The sequence below is a fragment of the Oryzias latipes genome, chromosome 3 (genome assembly GCF_002234675.1).
Source record: "Oryzias latipes chromosome 3, ASM223467v1".
Taxonomy (NCBI): domain Eukaryota; kingdom Metazoa; phylum Chordata; class Actinopteri; order Beloniformes; family Adrianichthyidae; genus Oryzias; species Oryzias latipes.
Window position 1 is genome coordinate 5,668,961 of NC_019861.2, and position 25,030 is coordinate 5,693,990.

Below are 25,030 nucleotides of genomic sequence, written 5' to 3' on the forward strand. Positions count from 1 at the left end.
TCACTGATGTCTGGTTTCCATTTTAAACATAGAGCCCGATAATCATAGGCAAAGTCCCTAAGACATTGCCCTGGTAACTGCACCATGTCTCGTAGTTTTTCCTTCACTTCTGCCAGGTAGTCAGGCGAAAGAAAGGCAATTTGAAATGCCTGTCTAAACTCATGCCAGTTGTGTACTTGAGCTTTAGCCATGCTCCACTAACTATGTGCTGGCCCTTTAAGAACACCAGACAACGTGCCTATAAGCTCAGTATCAGTTCGTGGCCTTACAGCTAAGAAGGTTTCACATAGCTAGATAAAGTTTAATACTTCTGCGACTTCTCTGGACCCACTGAAAGATGGGAAATCCATACGGATTGCTGGTTTCGCATACACCATTGGAGCGTATGCCACCAGGCTAATAGTCTTAAGAGTATAATAAGTATTAAGCGACCTGTTTACTGGTTGTGGAACTGGAGAGCTTTTGCTGGTGCTAGTGTTGGAGACAGCATGTGTATTGACTGAGGACCTGAGGTAGATGAGAGGTGTACTCCCCCTAGAGCAGAAGGACCAGAACTGGAAGGAAAGCTGGGTGTCTGAGACACTGAATCAAAAACTGTTTGGGTTTGTGAAGTTCTCATTCATAACGGCTGAGCCGCAGGAGGAAGGGCGTGTTGGTGACGGAGCTGCGCTCCATCAGTGGAGAGAGACGTGGAGATAGTAGCTGGACTGGCGCACTTCAGTCGTTGGATTTCAGCCTTCCACTTCTCATCTCGTCGTTGTAAACACTCAACCAATTGCAGCTCAAACTGTTGCATCAATGACACCATGCGCTGTTCAAGTACTTCCAATAAATTGTCTACATGGCCTTGGACACTAATCTCCCTGTTAAGAGCACTTTCCACAGAGTCTCTAAAGTCATTTTCTAATGATGTTACTCTCTCCCCCAAAACATCTAAGACATTATGTAGAGGAATTAAAGGAGGAGCATCCATGTAGGAAGTATTATTGTCGACAAGTGTGATATTTTCCTCCTGTTCATCATCTGACAGGTAAAGAGAACTAATGAGTGAGGCGACTTCCTCCACATGGTTCCTCTCGGTGACCCAAGCATCTCCTCGCTGCTCATATTCACTGATGTTATGGTCGAATGCCTCACCCTGCATCCTTTGACCGTCTTCTGTGGCATCCACGTTACTTGTGGGGTGATCAAATAGCATGGACTGATCTGAATTTGTACCATTATTAGGCCTATCATCAGCCATATTGCCCTGGATACAATTACAGTGTGATTCACATACATTTATATATTTATATTTGACAGAAATGAGAACATACAAATGTACATTTCTTTTATAGTTGTTATTTTAACAACTCAGAAATGTGAGATTTAACAGTCAAATTATATTCCCATACTGGCCTATGTATGTTATCAAAACTCCTTTTGGGTTCTTCAAATACTGTTTAAACAGAATCACATTATGATTCAAAACAGAAATACACCGGTAGAATTTTTCAAAACATAAATGACATTTTCTTAAATCCCAAGTTTCTTTTTTCTTTCTCTTTTTTCACAGGCACGCGCTCATACTACAGTCAAAGAAATGTCCACGTGAACGCGCATTGCGAATATGTCCATGTCGGCCTCAGTCCAGTAATCCAAACAAAAGAAGCCCCCCAAAAAATAATAAACTGGTATACCAGTAAAATAAAAATATGTGTTTGGGTACCCAAGAAGGGGAAAAAAAGTGTCGATCTCACCAGCTGGTGTCTTTGATCGGTTTCTTTGGAATGCGCCCACTCACGGGATCACGCACGTCACTCCACATGGCCTTTAGAAAGAATCTCCAGTTTGTGCTCCCCCGTCACTCATCTGGACTCCACACAATGTTTGGTGGGATAAATCCAGTAGGCAAGGAACGTTGAATATTTGGAGTCTTTGGTCAGAAGAGAACGGCGGCAGCTGTCAGTGCGTCTTTCACCTTCCTTCTTCCTCTCTTGCGCACCTGTTCCGACCCCATTTAATAACCTTGCCGTGCTTCAGGTGAACCGTCCATAACATAAATAAATGAACCCATGAAAATAGTACAAAGACCACATCCAGAAATGACAGTGGATAACATATATTTCTTCACAAAAAAACACGTTAGTCCCCTCATGCATGAACACAGGTAGAACTAATGTTTATTTTTTTTTGTATGTATAGAGAGTCTGGAGAGTTTCAAGGGTTTTTTGAGATTGAGTACTAAACATTAAACCATAGATCCATATGTAGAAAAATCTACTACTTCTGATTGCAACATTTTTTCCACAGTAGCTTGCCATTATTGCCCGAGAAGTTACGAGATGATCGATAAAAATTCCTAGGACGAGTTTCATCTGGAAGTAAAGGTCTTCTTTTTTTTTTTATTCAAGGTCAAAGGTTAACGAAACTTCTGCGGTGTTTGTAGACTCGAGCTGGCAGCATGTTTGTGCAATTTCATGTAAATTGCACAAACGAAACTACTGTGGGAATAACAACGACTTAATTTAGTCGGGACACGACTGGAAACACAAATCCATGTGATTATTTGAACGGTTTCTAAGGACTGAGCCACATTTCTGCTTTGAAAAGTTCGTAGACCGGCCCAAAGCCGCTGTGTGAGCTGGCGGCCGGAGCTCTGCTCGGAGACACACGGTTCTCCTGCGTCCGGCAGCCGCTAACCCAGAGCGGCGGTACGGATCGCAGTCCGAATTCTTCCAGACATAACAAAACAACAAAACGCACACGTAACAAAGCATCCTCCCTTCCCCTCAACACAAAGTTATTAATCCAGCTGCTCTGCTCGGAGACACAGTTCGGTCGGACCATCAGCAACCGAGCCCGGACCGCGCAGGGTGCAGACGTCACGGGGCACGAAGCGCTCCTCCCCGGCACCCCCCCTCATGAGGGTTGTAAGAGAGGGGAGAGGCGTAGAGCCCGCGGGGCGAGAGCGGAGCGGTGCTTCTCACCGGGCCTCCGCAGAGGAGCGGGTCGGTCCTGTTTGAGCTCCAAACCCTTCTGTGGAGCAAAACGCTGTCTATGCATGACGTTAAACCAGAACAGAAGTGACACACGATCGGAATGAACCGTTTACATGCACAACGACCGGATCAACAATCGGCATAAACCACCGGATCAACAATCGGCATAAACCACCAATCTCAATAGAAATTTTGATCCTAACGAGGCTGATCGGGGCAGACTATTCCGAACAGCGTGCTTACATTACGCATTTTTCTTCCAATCAGGCGTTCTTTCCGATTACTTTTGCCCATGTAAACGCGGCTAATGAATGCTGTGCCATAATGAAAGGATAAATAAATGTTGAAGTCAAAACAGACTCAGACGGATGGATGTTTTTTAATGAGCTGTCAGTCAACCCTGTAAGAAGGACAATTCCAATTTATATGATGATAATGATAATGTAAATTTGGCCAAAGAACAGCTTTTTGATGAAAGTTAATTAATTAAAGATCAATTACTGCTTTGCTGTGGTTAAAGGAGCAGCTGTCAACATTTTCGTTGTCAAATCTGCCGTTACTGGATTTTGAGAGCGAGATTCATACAATTTCTTACAGCAGCAGGGCTGTAATCACTAGAAAAATCCATCCCAACTCGTAGATGTGCCATATCAAGATGCTGATTAGACAGCATGATTATTGCACAGTTGTGCCTTAGACTGGCCACAAGAAAAGGCCACTCTAAAATCTTCAGTTTTGTTTTATTGAGGGGGTCAGGGGACTCAGACAACCAGTCAGTATCTGGTGTGACCACCATTTGCCTCATGAAGTGCGTCACATCTCCTTCACATAGAGTTGATCAGGTTGTCTATTGTGGAATGTTGGTCCACTCTTCTTCAATGGCTGTGCGAAGTTGCTGGATATTGGCAGGAACTGGAACACGCTGTCGTGTACGCCGATCCAGAGCATCCCAAACATGCTCAATGGGTGACATGTCCGGTGAGTATGCTGGCCATGCAAGAACTGGAATGTTTTCAGCTTCCAAGAATTGTGTACAGATCCTTGCAACATGGGGCCGTGCATTATCATGCTGCAACATGAGGTGATGTTGTTGGATGTACGGCACAACAATGGGCCCCAGGATCTCGTCACGGTATCTCTGTGCATTCAAAATGCCATCAATGAAATGCACCTGGGTTCTTTGCCCATAACATATGCCTGCCCATACCATAACCCCACCACCACCATGGGCTACTCGATCCACAACATTGACATCAGAAAACCGCTCACCCACACAACGCCACACACGCTGTCTGCCATCTGCCCTGAACAGTGTAAACCAGTGCCAGACGCCATCGCATGTGAGCATTTGCCCACTCAAGTCAGTTACGACGACGAACTAGAGTGAGGTCGAGACCTCGATGAGGACGACGGGCATGCAGATGAGCTTCCCTGAGACGGTTTCTTACAGTTTGTGCAGAAATTCTGTCGTTATGTAAACCGATTGTTTCAGCAGCTCTCCGAGTGGCTGGTCTCAGACGATCTTGGAGGTGGTCATGCTGGATGTGGAGGTCTTGGGCTGGTGTGGTTACACGTGGTCTGCGGTTGTGAGGCCGGTTGGATGTGCCGCCTTTGGAGACGGCTTATGGTGGAGAAATGGACATTCAATTCCCTAGCAACAGCTCTGGTGGACATTCCTGCTATCAGCATGCCAATTGCACGCTCCCTCAAAACTTGCGACATCTGTGGCATTGTGCTGTGTGATACAACTGAAGATTTTAGAGTGGCCTTTTCTTGTTGCCAGTCTAAGCCACACCTGTGCAATAATCATGCTGTCTAATCAGCATCTTGATATGGCACACCTACGAGGTGGGATGGATTGTCTTGGCAAAGGGGAAGTGCTCACTATCACAGATTTAGACAGATTTGTGAACAATATTTTAGAGAACTAGGAATTTTGTGTATGTGGAAAATGTTTCACATCTTTGAGTTTATACCATAAAAAATGGGATCAATAACAAAAGTGTTGCGTTTATATTTTTGGTCAGTGTAGATCCCCTGATGAATGTAATCATCAGGTGTAGGAGAAAAATCCAAACAGTCAAATATTGCAAATATGGCGATACTTGTTTTGAAACTTGTACTGCCAAGACTTTTTTTCGTGGTTTATTCGTACTTCTTTTGTGGTTTTAATGTGGCTCATTTGTGATACATCTGGTAAAATTTCATGTAAAGACCACAACATTTCCCACTTTTTCCATGTATATTCATTATGATCAATTTTAATCTGTGCAATATGTGCAATATGTGCATAGTGGCTGTGTGACACTGCCTTAATTCAGCAACATGATTGATCAGAGTGACGGGTACAACACTTTGGAAGACTGACAATGTCAGAAATAATGTAATAAAGCATCTTAGCCTCATCAAAGCGCTCTCCTTCATCCTGTCACACTGCATCATCACACTTAAATGTTAATGAAAAGAACCATTCAGTCACCTGAACCGTTTTAGATGTACCAGTTTGGCTACACTTGGCACTTTTGGAAATAATCAGCCATATTTATAGGACCTTACTGGTTTAGAAACATCTTTTATTCTGTTTATTTTGTTGTGAAAAATCAGAAAATGTTTAGCAATGAAAAAAATTATTTCTTAATTTACCAAAAGAAAAGACCATGAATGAAAGACCGTTAAAGTGCTTAATTTTCTGATCATTAAATAAAATGTGTTTTATCATTTTAGTCATGTTAAAGGTGTATTAACACTCAGACAAAGTTTTTTCTGTTTATAAAAAAATATATAAAAATAACTGTCAAATGTTTTCTCTGGTACTTTCTTAAGGATATTTTACGATGCGTAATGTAGGGTCGTGTATTGTGATATGTATCATATTGGCAGACTCCAGCCAATACACACCTAGAGTATTCATTCGACTTTTAATACAAGTGATAATTATGTAACTAAGTATGTGACTTAACTACCGTAAATCCCGGACTACAAAGCGCACCCGATTACTAGCCGCACCCACCCATTTCCACGTGTTCAACTACTTTTATACATACACAAGCCGCGTTGGAGTATAAGCCACATGTATTAGGCCACATTGTCATCCTTGTCATCCTGACAAATCATGTCCTGACTCCCAGCATAAGTGTGATTTATTAGCACACAGTGGGTGGAGTCAGCTTTGCCTCAGGCTCATGTATTAGAGATTATGTACACCTGCCAAACAGCATGGTACTCTATTCTGTTCACAAGTTCCTCAGTTATGGTTTTTTTATTTATTTATTTTTATTTATTTATTTTTAACTTATTGACAATCTAGGTATCTAACATAAAATTACAAACAGTAACCATATAATCAACATTACATCCCTCAGTTATGATGAGGAAATTTACATCTGCGATTCCCCATTTCCCATGAGTCTTAGGGGCTAAAGGCGGGGCCAACGCCCGGCTCGCCATTCTGTTGTACATGTTTAAGAATGAGCAAGTATCAGCAGTGCATGGAGGGGTGAACGGGTAAAGCTCTCCTTCCACTTGTGTCGCGGCAGCGTTATGGTACTAACAGGGCTGGTTAAAAAACACTAGTAAAATAAAGCAGCGACGACTGAAAAGCGCGCGCCTCAGCGCGATACGCGCGCCTCCTCGCGGAGGGTGGGTCAGAAGTTTCCTTCCACAACAAACACTTGCTCCGCGGACGCCTCGAGTAAGCCCTGGCTGCAGCCTGCAGAATGGCTCGACGCCTCCGCGCTCCGCGCTCCCGCGCGCTCCTTGTCTCCCCTTCCTATCTACTCCGACAGCTCTGGCCAGCGCGGCTACAGGGAGGAGCGCTTCGTCCCCATTGCGCCGGTGAACGGAGCAAATCGTGTCTGTGCAGAGCAATCGGACTGTTAGCAGAGTTGTTTTCACGCTTTGGTCCTGGCGTGTGTACCCAGTATCCGACTCAAGAACGGGAGAAAAATAAAGAGACTTTTCCACGTTAGTTGAACTCCAACTTTTCACAAAACTTTATTTCTCAACTGCTTCCTCTTCTGGTCACGTGATCAATAACAGAGCCACTCATTGGCAAACGTCACAACGCATCACTCATCACTTATGACTGATTATTACAACTGAGAGCAAAACATATGAATATGTTAACACGGACTTAATACTGTACGTTTTATGTATGAGGGGCGGATGCGTTGTTACGTGTGGGAGCCTTCAGACTGCCATCGGCCCCGCAGCTCACACGACACGCAGTCTCCAGCTCACACGGAGGCTGTGAGCGTTTCAATGCAAAACTCCGCTCAGTCCTTAGAAACCGTTAACACGACCACGTCAATTTGTGTTTCCAGTCGTGTCCCGACAAAATAAAGGCTGATATTATTGCCACATATTTACGTGCAGCCAGCCGAGTCACTATGACTCAGAGGTAAATTCACTCCATGCGCTGTTCTCTCCGTCACGCAGCTGACCGGCTTTTCCAAACCCGATGGTGATGGTGGATTTTTTCACGCTGTTTTTAACGATTGCTTTTAACTTGAAAGCTTCATCATATTGTAGTGGCGATCACGTGCACGTTGGGTCTAATGGCACCAAAGGATTCTGGGATGCAGCCAGGCATGCGTGTTTTGTTTTGTTGAACCATGACTGAAGTGTCTAAGACCTGAAGTCAAGTCCATGCTGTTTGGCTGCTTAGAGGTGTGTTGAAAAACAAATGACTTGTGCTTGGTGTTAGATAGAGAATTCAAACCATTCACTGTGTCCGAATATGCGTGCATGGCGGCCGCCAATTAAAACCATAAATTAGCCGCGTCACTGAATAATCCGCACGGCTGTAAGCGCAGGAAAAAAGTAGCGGCTTATAGTCCGGAAATTACGGTAATTATGTTTGGATAACTTAACTAATAAACCGAATTGCAAATCTCAGAACCTGTATGAAGGACCTTCAGGATTTACGGTCTCATGAACACATGCTCTAATTTGTCTTGATTTAGGTTGCATGGAAACTGGACTTTATTCTGGGATGTCATCAGACAGGAGGCTGCTTGTCCTTCACACTTCATCCTAAATCAAGTCTTCACATAAAAGATAAAAGAAAGTAAAGTTAAATGTTTAGCTTTCTTCAGGAAAAAACAGTGCAACACTCTAGATGAAAAGTTCTAACTCTCAAAAGAAGCTTTGAGTTCAGTGTTGGAGGTTCAAACCCAGCCAGCAACCAGATCATGCAGACAGAAGATTTGTTGAACATGCAGAGGGTTTCTGAAAATACACATAAAGCTTTTCTTTCACAGTAGGAGTTGTGAAATCCTGACCATCCTCACAGATTTTCATGATGCATATTAAACAGCCCGGCAGTGTTGATCTCTGCTTCTCACCCACTTACTCCCTCTTGTGTTCTGCAGCTATTCCTGTAAAGCAGCTCTGACTCAAAAAGTCCTTCAGGACATCAAACAGGAACACACAGCTTCAGGAGCTGATCGACAGCAGCGTTCTCCGCTTCACGGGATGCTCGTCCACTCAGCACCTCTTCGCTGCACTTGTCTGGGTTCAGGAAGCAGCAGCGAAAATTACCAACTCTCACCACCTGAGCATCCATTAAACACAGCTCTGTGAATCAGAGCAGAGAACACAAAGCTGCTCACGACACTGTTGAGTAGACATTATAAAAGCCCACGCCACAAAATGTAGAACATCAAAACATTGTGTCTATCAGACTGTTTTATATAAAATCCTGGAGCAGTGGTGAAGCTTTGAATGCCTGCTCTGAACCTGGAGAGCGCCACCTGCAGCCTAAGAGAGGAAGTAGCTCAAAGATCTATCCACTCAACATTTCCTGCATGTGCTTCGTCCTTCTCTAGATAGACGGGGTTGGGGTTTCAAACGGGCCCATTGCCTTCTCTAGACAACGAGGGTTTGTGTCTTAACTAAACTGTGTGGAGAGGCCACACACTGCCCACACAGGCGCACAGATAACAGATGCTCAGTGAGAACCAGCCATGTTTTAGAGTAGAAAGTGCTTTTTTCTGGGAGATGCCACACCATCACAGCCCCAGACAGAGCTATGAAACCAACGTCGCCGCTCATGGAGCTCAAGCAGCAAATCGAAACCTTTTAGGATACATGCCAGGGTGGAAGGACTTTAGTGCAAAACAATGGTTTACTGATTATGGGGATTGATCCTGAGTACCTGGGTGATTCTTCGAGGCTATGACCTAAATTAAACAACTCCTTGTACTTCAGGTCAATGACTCAGAGTGATGCTCTGTAATGGTGCAGCTTTAACCAAACTTCAAGCAGCAATGTGCTCGACAAACAAAGCAATGTGAACTCCACCTTTAGCTGCAAATCAGCTGGAATGATGTGACACCAGGTCTTTATATTTGAATAGAGCTGTAAAAGGAAAAGGCCTGGACAAGATTCACCAGATTTACACCGCTTTGATATTTCACAGCAAGACTCTTCCAACTGCGAGGACATGCACTAATATCGGGTAGAGACAGACCTATGGGAACACCGTATGCTAAAAGCGCGGACAAAAACCCACACATGCCCGGTGTGAACTTAGCAGTAGAGCATAGTCACAACTGCCCTTATGGGTGGATATGGGCTATCTCTTGGGGCAAAACTGTACCAAACACTTAACAAGTAAGGTAAGGTGAAGTACTGTAGATAGATGGAGACACAGAGACACCCCCCTCCCCCACCGTGGACCATTCATGTGATAAATGTGAGCTCTTTGTGTTTCTCGTTTAGGTTTGCTTATTTTTCACTTGCAGACAGGCAGTATCTAGCCATAGGGGCAGTTGTGACAAATGCTTTACTAGCGACACAGGGATGCAGGCAACTGTAGTCTTCACTCATGTGCTGCAGCAAAAAACAGCATGATTTGGGGATTTTTTTTTCCAATAACAATGTCAAATGTAAATAGTAAATGGTGTATACTTATTACTGTATACTTATTATATACTATACTTACTTCTTAATACTCATACTTACTACCTTCAGCGCTTTACAGCCTCAGTGCCATTCACCCACACAAACACCCACACACTGATGGCGGCTCCACTGCCAAACACTGGCACCAACCTGTAACCACCAGAGGCAATGTGCGTCAGTGTCTTGCTCAAGAACACTTTGACACATGGGCCAGCAGAGCCGGAATCAAACTTGCAATCTTCAATCAGAGGACGCCCGCTCAATCTCTGCACAATGACTGCATGTGTAGCATAATGAATAATGTTAATGAACACAGAAGAAATTTCCCTCCATGTACGTGCCTTTTGGTGGGCTTCTTTCACATCCACTACTGTTTACTCTGTTCCATTTAGTGTAACCATTTTATGTTCTATTAAAGTCAACTATGACATCCATTTAGTAACATGAACACTACACTTTTCTTTTTCCATCTGTCTGTCTACAGAACAACACAGATACTGTTCAGCTGCTTTATCAGTGCACTAAATATTTTCTTAATGCTTCCAGCTTTTGAGAAAATAAGAGATTCCCTTTCTTTGTAAGCCTGAGAAGACCCACATTTCCCTGATAGCCTCGGCTTCCCAAATTAAATTCAGATTTGGATTTATCTGAAAGCAGCACAGTGTTCAACTTTGGCTCAGTCTGAAATGAACTTTGCCTCAGAGGAAATGTTTCTAGATCACGCTCGCATGCCTTCTTCTGTGCATCCCAGAGCTGTGGGGGAAGCTGAACTCTGTTCTTTCAAATAGATTTCTGGAAGTGTTCCTGAGCCCATGAGTGGCTCTCCATCACAGACCTACATCTGGGATGTGTGCGGCGCTGCCCGGGAGGCCCAACACCACAGACGTCAGACTGTGAGGTTCAGCCTTGTCTACAGCTCACACATCAGTAGTGTGCTCCAGGGGATCAGTTTCCTACGTGTCTTTTACATATTAAGTGCAGCCTTTTGAACAGAAATTTTGCAGCTTTAACTCTGAGACGCTTCACTCAACTCTTTTAAAGGGTAAATTTTCAGAAACATTTTTTTGTTTAAAGTGTTTAAAGTTGTTACATTTTTTCAATGTAACAACTGTTTTATTATTATTATTATTATTATTATTATTATTATTTAAGCAGTCATCTTGTTAAAAAAAGATTCACGTTTTTCCTGCAAATATCCTATTTGTTTCATACATTCTATTTGGATAAATTATGACGATGTTGCTGTAAAGAAATATTTACATAGAATATGAAATATTACAATAAAATAAAATTTCACCTAGCAGTGTAATGAGAATTTTTTTCAAAGATAAAAATGACAAAAGAGTCAATCTTCATTAGCTCAAAAACTAGTTTCTATGGTAATGTTTTTACAAGCATTTTTACACGCAAGAGAAATTCACACTTTTCTTATTCTTCAACAGATGTTCATAAAGTTATTTCAGTTAGTAAATAAGGGAAATACAAGATCATCTTACTACATGTTGTTTCCATTTTTAACATGCAAATTAAACGTAGAGAATGATAAGAGGACCTTAATCACCCCCCCCCCCCGTGCAAACAGTCACGTGGTTTTAGGTTTAAAAAAAAAACTTGTTTTTAAATAACATAAAGTCAGTTCAATAAATGCACCGGGTTGACGTCTTCCAAAGAAAATAAAACACGTTTCAAGACAACTTAAAAATTTACAAACCAGAAGCAGCGAAAATAAATAAAATAAAACTTGTTGATGTTTTTATTGCAAATTTTTAGGGGCGGCGAAATACTCCCCATTTCTGTTTCAATGGGATTTGTAACTCTCGCGAGATGTTTGCAAGTATATAAACCGCTTCGCGGCCTCTCATCGGCCTTTCTATCGTTTTTACCGGTGAAGGTGCAACAGTTTTCGGTCGTCCCGAAGCCGGGTTCATCCGACACCATCACCAACCGAGCTGATCTGAGGTCAACCTCCAAAGCAGCAACATGCCGCCCAAATTCGACCCCAACGAAATCAAAATCGGTATGTTTTTAGGCTCAGGAAGTAGTAGGAGCCGGTTCACAGCCGCGGAGGAGTTGCTGTGCGCCGGCTGCCTCCGCGCCTGCTGGCCTGTGGGCCTTTCACAAGAAACGGTAAAGATGGAACTCTAACCTTACTCAGGAGACAGCCTGGTTTAATTTAACGCTGTTCAGACGGAGGTTCTGGTGGCGTGGGGTTGTGGGAAGTGTCTTTCTGCTAAGGCGGTTTCGTGTGTTTGTCCACCACGTGGAGAAGCACGCGGAAGCCTTTAGCCGAGGAGCTAACGGCGGCGTTAGCTTCTCGTTGTTCTAAAGTCTGCCGTACTACTAAGATCAGAGTGTCTTTAAATAATTACTCTCCTGTTTCCCATGTATAGTAACGGTCTGATCCCGGTTCTTGAATGTTCCGGTGTTTTTTGATGTGGGAAGTTGAAAGCTCGCTGGCGCTGCTTTGATTTATAGGGCTGACGTGTAACATTCACAGAAATTTACGATGGGCAATGCAATTAAGGGTAACTTGGGAAACATGACTGATTTCCTACTGGCCTGGTAGAGCGTTTGCCCAATGATTGGTAATTTTTCCTGTTTGACACATCAATCATTAAAGCCGACTTAACTGGAGTGATGGGGGGGGGGGGGGGGAACTAAATTAACAAAGTGAAGCTAAGCATTTAACTTAATTATTCGGCCACACGAATAGTCTCTTTGTTAAAGTAATGCTAGTTCGTTTGGGAACCAGCTGAATGGTTGACATGGTAACGGTAACACTGGCATGTAAGTGGTGGTGGTGGTTTAATGATCAGTGATTCATGATGCTTGACACCTGGAGATGAAGGCAGCTTAAAGACCTTTGGGGTTTCTCATTCTCTCCACCAGTGTACATGAGATGCACCGGAGGCGAAGTTGGAGCCACCTCAGCACTGGCCCCCAAAATTGGCCCCCTGGGTCTGGTGAGTGTTAAGGCCTGTTCACACCGGGACGAATTTCGCCGGCGATTTTCGCCGACGTTTAACGCCTCGCGACTAAACAAAGGGCACCAACGAGAGTGTGCACACCGACGCGAAAAAACGCCAGGCGTTAAAGCGTCAAAAAAAAAAACGCCTCGGGTTCGTTTTTTTTTTTTTTTTCGACGCGTCGCGTCGAAATCTACTCGACCAATGAGAATGGCGCTTTTGCTCACGTGTCTGGAGCTTCTGAAGTTACAGTAAAACACAACTTGGGGGCGCTCAAAGACAAAACTGCCTTGCTGAGCACACATACCAGCGAAGAAGATAGACGCCAAGTAGCGTCTACACAGCCGCGAAGCAATAATGACGGACATTCTAAAATATCCCCGAACCAAGCACCAGTTGGAGCTACTGGTGCTTGAAATATTCATGTTTTCTTTGTTTGATTCTGACAAGCGCTTAAATACTTGCTCTCTTCTTCTGAGTGAAAAGCGACTTTCAGAAGCGTAAAGTTGCGCAGCGCCACCTTGTGTACAGGAGTATTTCTGTTTTACATTAAGCGCCATCTAATGTCAGGGAATGAAATTGCATGTTCACTCCACTCATCGTCAGCGAAAATCGCCTGGGTGTGAACACAAAAAACGTGGCGAAAAACGCTGGCGAATAACGCCTGGCGAATATTCGTCCCGGTGTGTACGGGCCTTTACAGCCTGTGTGCTGCTGTGAAGGCTGGTTCCTTTCTGAACCGCTTTTGTCTCCAGTCTCCCAAGAAAGTTGGTGATGACATCGCCAAGGCAACCGGAGACTGGAAGGGCCTGAGGATCACAGTGAAGCTGACCATCCAGAATAGGCAGGCAGCGGTAAGCAGACCACATGCAATGTACTTTCACTTTAAATCTTGTTTTCCATTAGTTTTTATTTCTATTGTCATTTCCTGGTGTTTTCATCCGGAGAGACAAGTGGTCAGACATGTTTAATTGAAAAGGACCAGTAAGCGGCTGCAGACTTCCATGCAGGCAGTCCGTCTTTCTCTTAACTCCTTCGTCTTCTCTGATCAGATCGAGGTGGTCCCCTCTGCATCTGCTCTGATCATCAAGGCCCTGAAGGAGCCCCCCCGTGACAGGAAAAAGGTCAAGAACAGTGAGTATCTATCGGCATGGACAGCATTCTTTGAAATGAGGCGGAGACGAGCTCTGTTTGTGTTTCAGTCAAACACAGCGGCAGCGTGACCTTTGACGAGATCGTGGGCATCGCTCGCGTCATGAGGCATCGCTCCATCGCCAGAGAGCTTTCTGGTAAGACAACTGTCTGTCTGACTCAGCCTCCCGCCACTGTACCAGTCTGCCCCGTGACACGGTTCAGTCCAGTGGAGGCTAAGAGTAACCCCAGCTTTAGGAAACAGGGCTGCCCACATGGATGGGTGACTCTGTGCCGAAAAGTCTGGAACACGCCAATGCTGGAGCAGAAGATCTCATCAGGACGAGATGAAGGTTGGAACTCATGCATGCTTGTCTTTCTCTTAAGGAACCATCAAGGAGATCCTGGGGACAGCCCAGTCTGTGGGCTGCACGATCGATGGTCGCCATCCCCATGATGTCATCGATGACATCAACAGTGGAAAAGTGGAGTGTCCTTCTGACTAAATGGAGTGAAATAAACATGGACTAAAACATCAAAGTGTCTGTATTGCTGGTGTTTTGTAGTGAAGGAGTCTGTGGAAGAGCCTGCAGGAATAAACTCTTTGGCTGTGTCCAAATTCCCCTCACTACCACTACGCGGTGCGTTTGCTGTCCAAATCTACAGTGCTGAAATCCAGTGCCTTAGAAATTTCCCAGAAGTCTGTGAAAATCCAATGTATCTATGCTCACAATACTGTATTGGTAAATGGAGCCCACAATGCATTGAAGCATTTTAGAGAGAGTATTTTGAACACAGGACACTAGATGGTCCCACACCATTCAATTTTATTTATATAGCTCATTCAAAACACTCATTGGGCTTTGTACTGGAAATTGTAAGGTAATCATCCTAAGGATCATAAATGCACAGAATTCAATAGGATAATACTAAAACTTTTAACAGACTAAACTGGGAATCCCTGCCCCCCCCCCAATGGCCCAGATTAGGTTTTTGGGGGGGGGGAGTGGACACAGAAACAGTCTCCAGATTAGAGGAAATACTCAAATTTATGGACCTGGGAGCAAGTGGATGAACGGCTTACTTGCAACAGCCCTACGTGGATAGAAAGTGGCTGAGTGGGAAAAAAAATGGGTAACTGGTACATACGTGGCCTGTATGGAAGTCTTACCTTTGGTACCCAAAAATTGATATTTTAAAATATTGTCTTTTTGCCCAGATGAAATCTGGGGCACAGTCTTTATCTCCTAGTGACTAATGTAGCGGCGTCTGTTTCTCCCACAAAATGTATCTTTTGCAAAGATGGATAAAAAAATGAAGGCGATAAGCTGATCACTAGCTCCACGGAGAAACTGTTAGCCTGGGGACGGTGCTGACATTGCAGACTTCCTGGGAGGGGCTATTCTTAACTTTGGTGTGAAGACCCACTGAAGATACCAGGGGGTCTGGTGTTCAGAGAGCGGGGTCTCAGAGGGATGCTCAGAGATAATGCTTGGGGTTGGAATAAACTTTAAAATACACTTAAAAGCTACAAGAGGATTTTTATTACATATGCCCTAAAGTCACAGCTCTGTGAACCCGCAAAGCATAATGTCTTTTTTTCTTTATTTTTTGCTGTTGTACGGGTCATACAACAGCATCACCCGTACATAAAATGTGTGCAAGTCTAACTTTTCGAATACTTAACACAAAGGCATGACAATTGTAGGTTCCATTCTCAACAAGCATCAAGGGAACTGGAAGACACACAGTGAGGCCAATAAGTATTTGATCACCCTGTGATTTAGCAAGTTCTCCCACTTAGAAAACATGGAGGGGTCTAAAATTTTCATCATAGGTGCATTTCCACAGTGAGAGACAGAATCTGAAAAAAAAATTCAGAAATCAGCAAAGACCTGCTGTTCTACTTTTAAATAGTCCAACTCCCCTCTGCTCATGATTCTAAATGTGGCACCTGTTTGAGGTGGTTAGCTTGCATAAAGGCACCTGTGCCCCCCCACAATCAGTCAGAAGTCTAACTTCCAACAAAGAGGTGTCAAAAGACACAAGAGACAAAATTGTAGACCTTAACAAAGATGGAAGTGGCTACGGGGCAATTGCCAAGCAGCTTGGTGAGAAAAGAACAACTGTTGGGGCAATTGTCATAAAATGGAAGAGGCTAATGATGACTGTCAATGTCCCTCGGACTGGGGCCCCTCGCAAGATCTCACCTCGTGGGGTATCGATGATGCTAAGGAAGGTGAAGAATCAGCCCAGGACTACACGGGAGGAGCTGGTCAATGACCTGTAGAGAGCTGGGACCACCGTTCCCAAGGCTACAATAAGTAATCCATTAAAACGTCATGGTTTAAAATCATGTATCGCACGGAAGGTTCCCCTGCTGAAGTCAGCCCATGTCAAGGCCCGTCTGAAGTTTGCCAATGACCATCTTGATGATCCAGAGGAGTCATGGGAGAAAGTCTTGTGGTCAGATGAGACCAAAATAGAACTTTTTGGTCTTAACTCCATTCTGTGTGTTTGGAGGAGGAAGAAGGAGGAGCATCATCCCAAGAACACCATACCTACAGTGAAGCACGGGGGTGGAAGCATCATGCTCTGGGGGTGTTTTTCTGCACAGGGGACAGAACGACTGCACTGTATTAAGGAGAGGATAAACGGGGCTCTGTATTGTGAGATATTAGGCGTAACCTTACTTCAGTCAGAGCGTTGAAGATGGGTCGTGGCTGGGTCTTTAAGCATGACAATGACCCGAAGAACACAGCCAAGAAAACCAAGGAGTGGCTCCGTAAGAAGCATATCAAGGTTCTGGAGTGGCCTAGCCAGTCTCCAGACCTAAATCCAATAGAGAATCTTTGGAGGGAGCTGAAACTCCGTGTTGCTCAGCGACAGCCCCGAGCCCTGACAGATCTAGAGAAGATCTGTATGGAGGAGGGGGCCAAAATCCCTGCTGCAGTGTGTAGAAACCTAGTGAAGAACTACAGGAACCGTTTACCTCTGTCATTGTTAACAAAAGCTTCTGTACCAAATATTAAAGTTGTTTAACTCAAGTGATCAAATACTTTTGTCACAGTAATATACAAATAAATTGTTTTAAAAAATCATAGGTGATTTCTGAATGTTTCTTTAGATTCTGTCTCTCACTGTGGAAATGCACCTATGATGAAATTTTAGACCCCTCCATGTTTTCTAAGTGGGAGAACTTGCTAAATCACAGGGTGATTGTTGACCTCACTGTACCTGTGCTCCCCTTAAGATCCTCTACAACCCTCCACGAGCCCAGACAACCTAAAAGCCATCCGGGTCAGCCCCCGAACAGGTACGTGTGCTTTTGGGTCGTCGTCTACTGAACTGGTTCCAGGTCAGGTGTTTCCTCACCTGTCAGTTCAAACAGCCTGATGTGGTTGGAGGACTTCCGTATGATGACCCTGGCATCTGCTGCTGGAGGGCTCTCCTCCATTCACTTGTGGTTCAAGAACCTGTACGTTCTACTTGTATACAAAACATTTATTGAAACTACAAAAGAGTGTATCATGGGAACACCAAACCGCTGGCTGATGGAGAGGGGACTGCAGGAATGAAGCCGTCCTTCTGAGAGCAGTTTTTACAGTTTGTGAAGCCAGAGTCCGGTCTCATGTCGGACAGGTCTGTCTCCTCAGTTCTCCACCTCCTCTTCCCCCTCCTCGGTCTCCTCCTCCATGCGTTGTTCTTCCTCATCCTCTCCCTCCTCATCTTCCTTGCTCTTTTCATGCTCACAGTCTGCCTTCTTCTCTTTTTCTTTGCGTTTCTGCTCAGACACTTCCTTCTTTCCCTTCTGACCTTTCTTGTAGACTGTGGAGGAACACACTGTTAGCTGTTGGACAGCAGCATTCTGAGGCTGTGTGTTTGTGCGTCTGACCTTCTAGAGCCGCTCTGAGAGGCTCCAGGAAGCGTTCGAACTCCATCTCCTCCATCGCTGCCAGCACATCTGCAGCATTTAAAGTCTTCCGTTTGGCCTTCAGTGCAAAGTTATTGGCACTAAAAGCAGAAAACGGTCTTTATTTACGGACAGAAAGTGCTGAACGCAGAGTTTTGTGGATGGGGGGGGGGGGGGGGGGGGGCTTCTCACCAGGAGGTTGCATACAGCACAAAGACGCTGGCGGCCTGGGAAATGGCTCTGCGCGCCTCTTTGGATACGTTCACCCCATCTGGAAGCTGTGGGAAAGCAGAGCGTTAGAGAATCAGAACCGTGGCGGCAGAAACCAAACGGTTCAGAGAACCAGAGATCCGGATCACGGAACTGCCGGTGGATCTCTGCCAAAAACCTGCAGAGCTGAAAAGCACAGGACTGTTGAGAAACGCATGAGCAAACTCCTTTGGTGTAGCGTTGCAGTGCCACCATGTGGCAGCAGGAAATGACATGTCTGTTTAGAGAAAAGCATGCTGGGAAAACAAACAGTCACACAATTCTGTTTTCTGCACAGACACATAAAGGTGTACATCAAACCATAATACTGATGTCTCATAAAAGTAATGTAAGATTTTTGGTCTAGATTTTGATTAAGCAAATAGCTTTTTCCTCTAATTAGTAGATCACCATTCCTTTGCAGTACTAATTAGAACTCACATTTACTATCACCTCATTTCACTGCATATTATTTTAATAATCCACAACTGAGATCTCACAATCATTAACGATTGTAGACGCTTGTAGTGGACCAGTCCAAAACTATACAGAAAAACAAACGAAAAGACTAAAACTATTGTCAGTAGAAGTGCTGTATGAAGTACTAAGTGGTACTATGAAGCAATGGTGAGCTATTTATTATAAGAACAGGTTTTAAGGATTAAATACTCTGTATTAATACTATTTTTAGTAGTACTACTAATAAATGAAGGAATGATCATAACTCAAATCTGCTAAGTGATGTTAGTGTCACGTCTACTCACATTGGAGTGATAGATTTACTCAAAGACTATACAGTAAACCAACTAATTATTTGAGGGGTATTGTACTAAATAGTACTATGGAGGATCTGTGAGCTACTAATTTGAGGAACAGGTTTTTTTTTAGGTTAAACTCGGGCAAAGAGGCTACTTGTGTTTTTTTCGGTACTGTCATTTTCATGTACTGCAAACGGCCATCACGTTATTTGTCTCTGTTGATGCTTCTCCACCGCTTCAGTGTAATCTCACTCCTACAGTCCAGTGATGGCTGACATGACCCCAGCATGCATCCAAACAAGGCAAACTCCACACAGACGGGATTTGAACCAGCATGTTCTCACTGTAAGGGGAGAGTGCTGACCACTACACCACTGTGCAGTACGCTGGAAACTAATGACTTCTTTTTTTTTCTTTTTTTTTGCATCATGTAGGTAATGAATGACATAGCATGAAAAGCTAAATTAGTTTTTACAAAAAATACAAGTTAGTGAATAAACTGCTGCTTTAATCTTTTAATGAACGGACGTCCAGGCAGCGGGAGCGCCATCTTTGTTTTGGTTGCACACATTTAAACTTCGCCGTTGCTCGGTAACGATCGTTCAGGTGAGTCCGGCAGCTCCGACACTCGTCTTGCCCTCTGAGCTCCTTCCCGGGGTAACCAACTCACCGCCTCCTTGATGATGCGCGTGATGACCGCGTTAGGAAGGTTCAGATCCTCCGGTTTCTCGGCCATTCCTCCGCTCGCGCGGAAAACACGCAACTCTGCTCGGCGCTGAGCTCACCTCTTTGACTGAATGGATTCGCACGTGCGCTAAAGGGACACGTGCTGTCAGATTCAGCCTAAAAGCACTGGCGGAAACGCGTTTTTGTTTTGAGACGTTTCCCGCGAACCTCCCGGAAGGACGTCATCAGAGAAATTGCGACCTCCCGCCTTTTGTGATGTCATTTCCGTTCAAGCCCAGTTTTTTTAAATGAACTTTATTGACAAATATTGCAAACACACTGTATGTCACACAGGGACAAACAGGAACACCTGTGTCCGAATTACCGCCCTAACCCCTATCTAGTGCACTATATAGTGCGGTCGCCATTTTGTAGGGGGGTCCGAATAAGTAGCAGAGAACACAAGTGAAGAAACGACAGTTATTTTTTTTTGGTTTTGGTTTTTCCGTTTTTTTTTTTTGTTTTTTTTGGCAGATGTCGATGACTTTAGCTTTCACATCCTCTGTGTTGTTTTCCGGAACCCCGGCCGGCCTCAAGTTCCATCTTCGAGAATAACGCTCCAGCTCTTCAATGCGACTTTCACAGGACCCCATGCGCTGTTCCCCCATTTTAACCTGGGTGTCAACCTCCTTCATTTTAGTTTTCATTTCCTTCAGCCCCTCCGAAACGAAATCAATGGGTTTTTTCAGACCTTTGATTTTCATACAGCTCTCCCTCACTATCTTTTCAAGGGAATCAGATCTTGAATTGAAGAGGAAAGAGAGTTTGGTAATAATGCCTTCAGGATCTTCCATTTCAGAAGCTTTACCTCTTTTCAGTAGTGAGGACTTCAGTGGCGTATCAGGAAGGGGGGTCAAAGTGAAGTCGTTAGCTTCCATTGAGTCATCTGTTGCAGCCGTTTGGTTAGCATAATTGTGCGCGTCTATAACACAGCCTTTTGTAGGCAGACTATCTTGCTCTTTTCTTTTCTTTTCGGGTTTTGGCATGGTGGTGATATAAGATTGCTGTTGTCACAGTCTTTTTAATGTTGGCTTTAACAAGGCTTTCTTCCACAACAGTTTTTTTTACTTGACCTTACTTGAGGTTGAATAATTACGGAGCCCGTGACCTGACAGGGGTAAAAATAATATACTATTCGTTTCCTGGAAACAATAATGACCTTTTACACGCCTGCATTTTCAACCGGAAATAAACTGAAATGCTTCAAGTTACACATTTACTGTCAACAGGATAACTGGTTTAAAGCAATAATATGAATGAAACCTATATTACCGCATTGCATCATTGATGTTTTCATTGACTATAGCAAAGGTGATGACTACGCAGGGTGGCCCTGGGTGAGCGGCTGGATGGCAGACAGACAGCCGCTTTCTGCCGCCGGAGCGGCATAGTGATCTCCGGCGGCTGAGCTCGTTGGCTTGTTATGCCAGCACAGACAGTGCGCTGCTGTGGGATGGGCAGGCAGCCAGCTCGGGTCTCCTTACAATATCTTTCATATTTTCATCGAGACAATAATAAAAAAGATCCCCTAGTTTGATAGTCGTTTTTATTGTTCCCCTCTCAAACAAAGAGATACAGAAGTAGCGGCGGAGAGGGGTTGCAGCGGGATGGGGCTCACATAGCCGAGATAGACTTCGAATGAACCCAGACATGGAAAAGGCTTGTTTTCAAAACTCAGACACAAAAACCTCTGGAAAAAGAGAGACAACAGCTGCAGGAAGAAAAGTCCACCCTTTTACAAGAACCCACTCACCTAAAGGAGGACGTCTTTAGACTAAAAAGAAAACTTTTGGTCAGAGGTTTCTGAGCCTGTTTAAAAAATCTAGAAAAAAAGACCAAAAAATTAAACAAAAGAAGAAGCAAAAAGAAATGAGGGAGATTAAGTACACTATATTACCAAATATTACATTTGAACTGAAGTGGTCTATTTTTAACCCATAGAGTTCAGTTTGATGTGGGTCCACCTTTTGCAGCTGTTACATCTTCAACTCTTCTAGGAAAGCTGTCCACAAGGTTGAGGAGTGTGTTTCTAGGATTTTTTTACCATTCTTACAGAAGTGCATTGGTGAGGTGACACACTGATGTTGGTGGAGAAGGCCTGGCTTTCAGTCTGCGCTCTAATTCATCCGAAATGTGTTCTATCGGGTTTAGGTCAGGACTCTGTGCAGGCCAGTTAAATTCATCCACACCAGACTCCATGTCTTTACGGATTTAGCTTTGGTCACTGGTGCACAGTCCCGCTCCAAACTGTTCTCACAAGGTTGGAAGCATGGAATTGTCCAAAATGTTTCTGGTATCCTGAAGCATTCACGGTGCCTTTCGCTGGAACTAAGACCAGAAAAACAAGCCCACACCTGAATTCCTCCTCCACCAAATGTCACACTCGGCACAATGCATTCCAAAATGTACCGTTCTCCTGGCAACCTCCAAACCCAGATTCGTCCATCAGATTGCCAGATGGAAAGGTGTGATTCATCACCTCAGAGAAGGTGTCTCCACTGCTTCAGAGTACAGTGGCGGAGTGTTTTACACCACTGCATCCGACGCTTTGCATTGCACTTGGTGATGTGTGGCTTGGATGCAGCTGCTCAGCCATGGAAACCATTCCATGACGCTCTCTGCATACTGTACTTGGACTAAGGCCAGGTCAAGAGATTAGGACACCTGATTCTGATCATTTGGATGGATGAGCGAATACTTTTGGTAAATTTTGTATCTTGGGTTCTTGTTCATAAGAAAGGGAAGACAGGACTGTGAGATTAACAGGAGGATTGTGGTGAAGAGGAAGCTGAGTCAGAGAGACCAACTCTTAATTTATTTTGAACACTTTAATTTTTTCTACAAACTGAAAGACAATGCCACCTGGATGAATGAGAATCTTGCTCAGTATTTATTTTCATCAGGTCTTCAGCACGACTGGCACCTGCAGTGAGAGAGGTGCTGCTGCCTGGTCTGGGTAAGGTTACAATCAACAACTCCTCTGGAATGGTCCTCCAAGTAAAAGACTCAGTCATGGCCCACTTTTCTGCAGATAAAGCAGTGTTGTGGCAGCAACCTGTTTTCTGTCACGTCCTCAAAGGACTGACCCACAACAGCTCTTTTAAGAGCCACCCACAAAACCTTCAAAAGCTTCATTTTCTCTTTTTTGTACATTATAGTCATAACTTTTAAGTTACCTCTTCTGGGTTGTCTTGCAATCCTTTTTGACGTGCAGGAAAAAAAAAAGTAAAAATGCTAAATTATGACAGTACTGTAATATAATACCATTTTCTTATACAAAAATCGGAGCTAGAGTTGTAAATTGTAAGTCTACATTTAAAAGGTTACCAGTGATAACTTTTAAGTTACCTCTTCTGGGTTGTCTTGCAATCCTTTTTGACGTGCAGGAAAAAAAAAGTTAAAATGCTAAATTATGACAGTACTGTAATATAATACCATTTTCTTACACAAAAATCAGAGCTAGAGTTGTAAATTGTAAGTCTACATGTAAAAGGTTACCAGGGCATGTCTCAATGCAAGCCTCTTGTGTGACTATGATAGTACAGAGCAAATTCATTTGTGCTGAATGATCCTAAATTACAGTTTGCTCACCTGTTCTCTCTACGAAATCTGAATAACAGAACTGACCGTGGTTCCCCCAATATTTTGTAGTACCCTTTGACCCCATAGTCATTGTGAGGCCATCATTTACCACATGATCTGTGGTATCATACATGTTGGCGGTTAAACCCTAGATAAGTGGATTATGAGGCGGGTCCACGAGGTGGAGCAGTAGTTGGAGTTCAGGACTGCGCTGTATTGTTTTTCGCATATTCAATAAGGTCCAGTCTTCAGGAGCCTTATTTAAAAGCATCAACTCAACATGGTGTTAGAAGTAGGATGCTGATAGACTGATTGAAGAAAAAAAGACTGCGAAGCACGTCAACGACGCAGGATGTCAGAGGACGAAATGGCTACGCCACGAGCTATGTGGAAAAAAAAAGGTAATTACGGCAAAGTGTGCAGAAGCGACATAAAGTCTGTGAATGCAGTAACTGCAAAGGAAGAGAGCCTTTCTATAGGAACTGTTAATGCTGGTGCAGACCCATGGTTGGTGCAGCTTCAAATAAGACGCAAGAAAATATCCTTTAAAATAGATACTGGCACTGATGTTACTGCCCTACCCCCTGATGTTTATCAGGAAATCATGCGAGGAAAGTTGTAAAGCATCTGGTGGAGCCAAAGTGTCTGCTGTTCGGACCAGGTGGCAACGTGCTTAGCATCCTGGGCGTAGCAATAGAAACACTGCGCAGGGGCAAAAAGGCTGCCCACAAAGGACATTTATGTGGTGGAAGATCTTCATACTGCCCTGCTGGGGTTACCAGCTATAAAACAGCTTCAACTTGTGTCCAGAGTCAACAACATCACCACGGAGACTGTGAAACAACTATATCCCCGCCTGAGTCTAGGCTTTGTACAGAGGCCATATTCAATCAAACTGCAACCAGATGCTGTGCCCTTCTCTCTTCAGACTCCATGCAGGGCCCTCATGGTCAAAGTGAAGGAGGAGATAGACTGCATCAGAAAAATGGGTGTTATCACCAAAATTGAGGATCCCATTGAATGGTGTGCAGGGATGGTAGTGGTCCCTAAGAAATCTGGTGCAGTACGTGTCTGTGTGGACTTTACTAACATGAACCAAGCAGTTTGCAGAGAAAAATGTATCCTGCCTTCGTTTGAAAACACACTGGGGATGCTAGCACGCGCAACCTTTTTTAGCAAACTGGATGCCAACATGGGCTTCTGGCAGGTGCCATTAACTGAGGAGTCTGCCAAGTACACCACTTTCATAACACCTTTTGGGCGCAACTATTTTAATCAGTTACCATTTGGCATTGCATCAGCCCCGGAACATTTTCAGAAAATGATGGTGACTGAGGTGACCAGCGGCTTGGCAGGGGTGCTGTGTCACATGGACGACAATTTGGTCTGGGGCAAGACCAGAGAAGAGCACGATGTGCAGTTGTATGTGTTGCTGAAGAAAGCACAGAAGGCAGGCATCTCACTAAACATTGATAAATGTAAGTTCACATGACATACAGTCAATTTTTTGGGTCATGTGATCTCAGCAGCAAGTATACAGCCAGACCAGACCCAGAAAATACAAGTGCAGTTCAGGAAATGAGTGCATCCACCAATGTCAGTGGACTGGGGAGTTTCCTGAGTATGGTGAACCAGTTGGCGTGGCTCATACCAAATTTGGCAGAGAAAGACAAAGTTTTGCGTGATCTGCTGTCAAAATAGAACCGCTGGTACTGGGGGTTAGGGCAGTAGACAGCCTTTGATACCTTCAAAAAGAGCTTTCATCCACACCAGTGCTCACACTGTATGACTCAAACAGTGAGGTGAAGATCTCAGCTG

General features: G+C 44.1%; 2 protein-coding genes and 1 non-coding gene across 4 annotated transcripts; 2 read left to right on the forward strand and 1 right to left on the reverse strand.

Annotated features, from left to right (window-relative positions):
- Positions 1-11,735: 11,735 nt before the first annotated feature.
- On the forward strand, positions 11,736-14,524 carry rpl12 (ribosomal protein L12). 2 transcript variants are annotated; one of them, XM_023952111.1, is made up of 6 exons: positions 11,736-11,904; positions 12,777-12,850; positions 13,609-13,707; positions 13,906-13,987; positions 14,056-14,142; positions 14,372-14,524. In XM_023952111.1, the coding sequence occupies exons 1-6, from the start codon at positions 11,868-11,870 to the stop codon at positions 14,488-14,490; spliced, it is 498 nt and encodes a 165-aa protein (XP_023807879.1). In that variant the 5' UTR covers positions 11,736-11,867; the 3' UTR covers positions 14,491-14,524. The 2 variants fall into 2 exon arrangements, with proteins under 2 accessions (XP_023807879.1, XP_023807881.1); XM_023952113.1 differs by having other exon boundaries at positions 11,744-12,014.
- LOC111947249 lies at positions 14,172-14,298 on the forward strand. Its single transcript, XR_002873069.1, has one exon. It is a non-coding gene; the product is annotated as a small nucleolar RNA SNORA65 (small nucleolar RNA).
- Positions 14,525-17,470: 2,946 nt separating the features above from the next.
- On the reverse strand, positions 17,471-19,839 carry pole3 (DNA polymerase epsilon 3, accessory subunit). Its single transcript, XM_004066815.4, has 4 exons — positions 19,575-19,839; positions 18,090-18,175; positions 17,880-17,998; positions 17,471-17,812 (listed from the first exon to the last, which is right to left on the reverse strand). Exons 1-4 carry the CDS (start codon positions 19,638-19,640, stop codon positions 17,637-17,639), a joined length of 447 nt encoding a protein of 148 aa, XP_004066863.1. The 5' UTR covers positions 19,641-19,839; the 3' UTR covers positions 17,471-17,636.
- Positions 19,840-25,030: the final 5,191 nt, after the last annotated feature.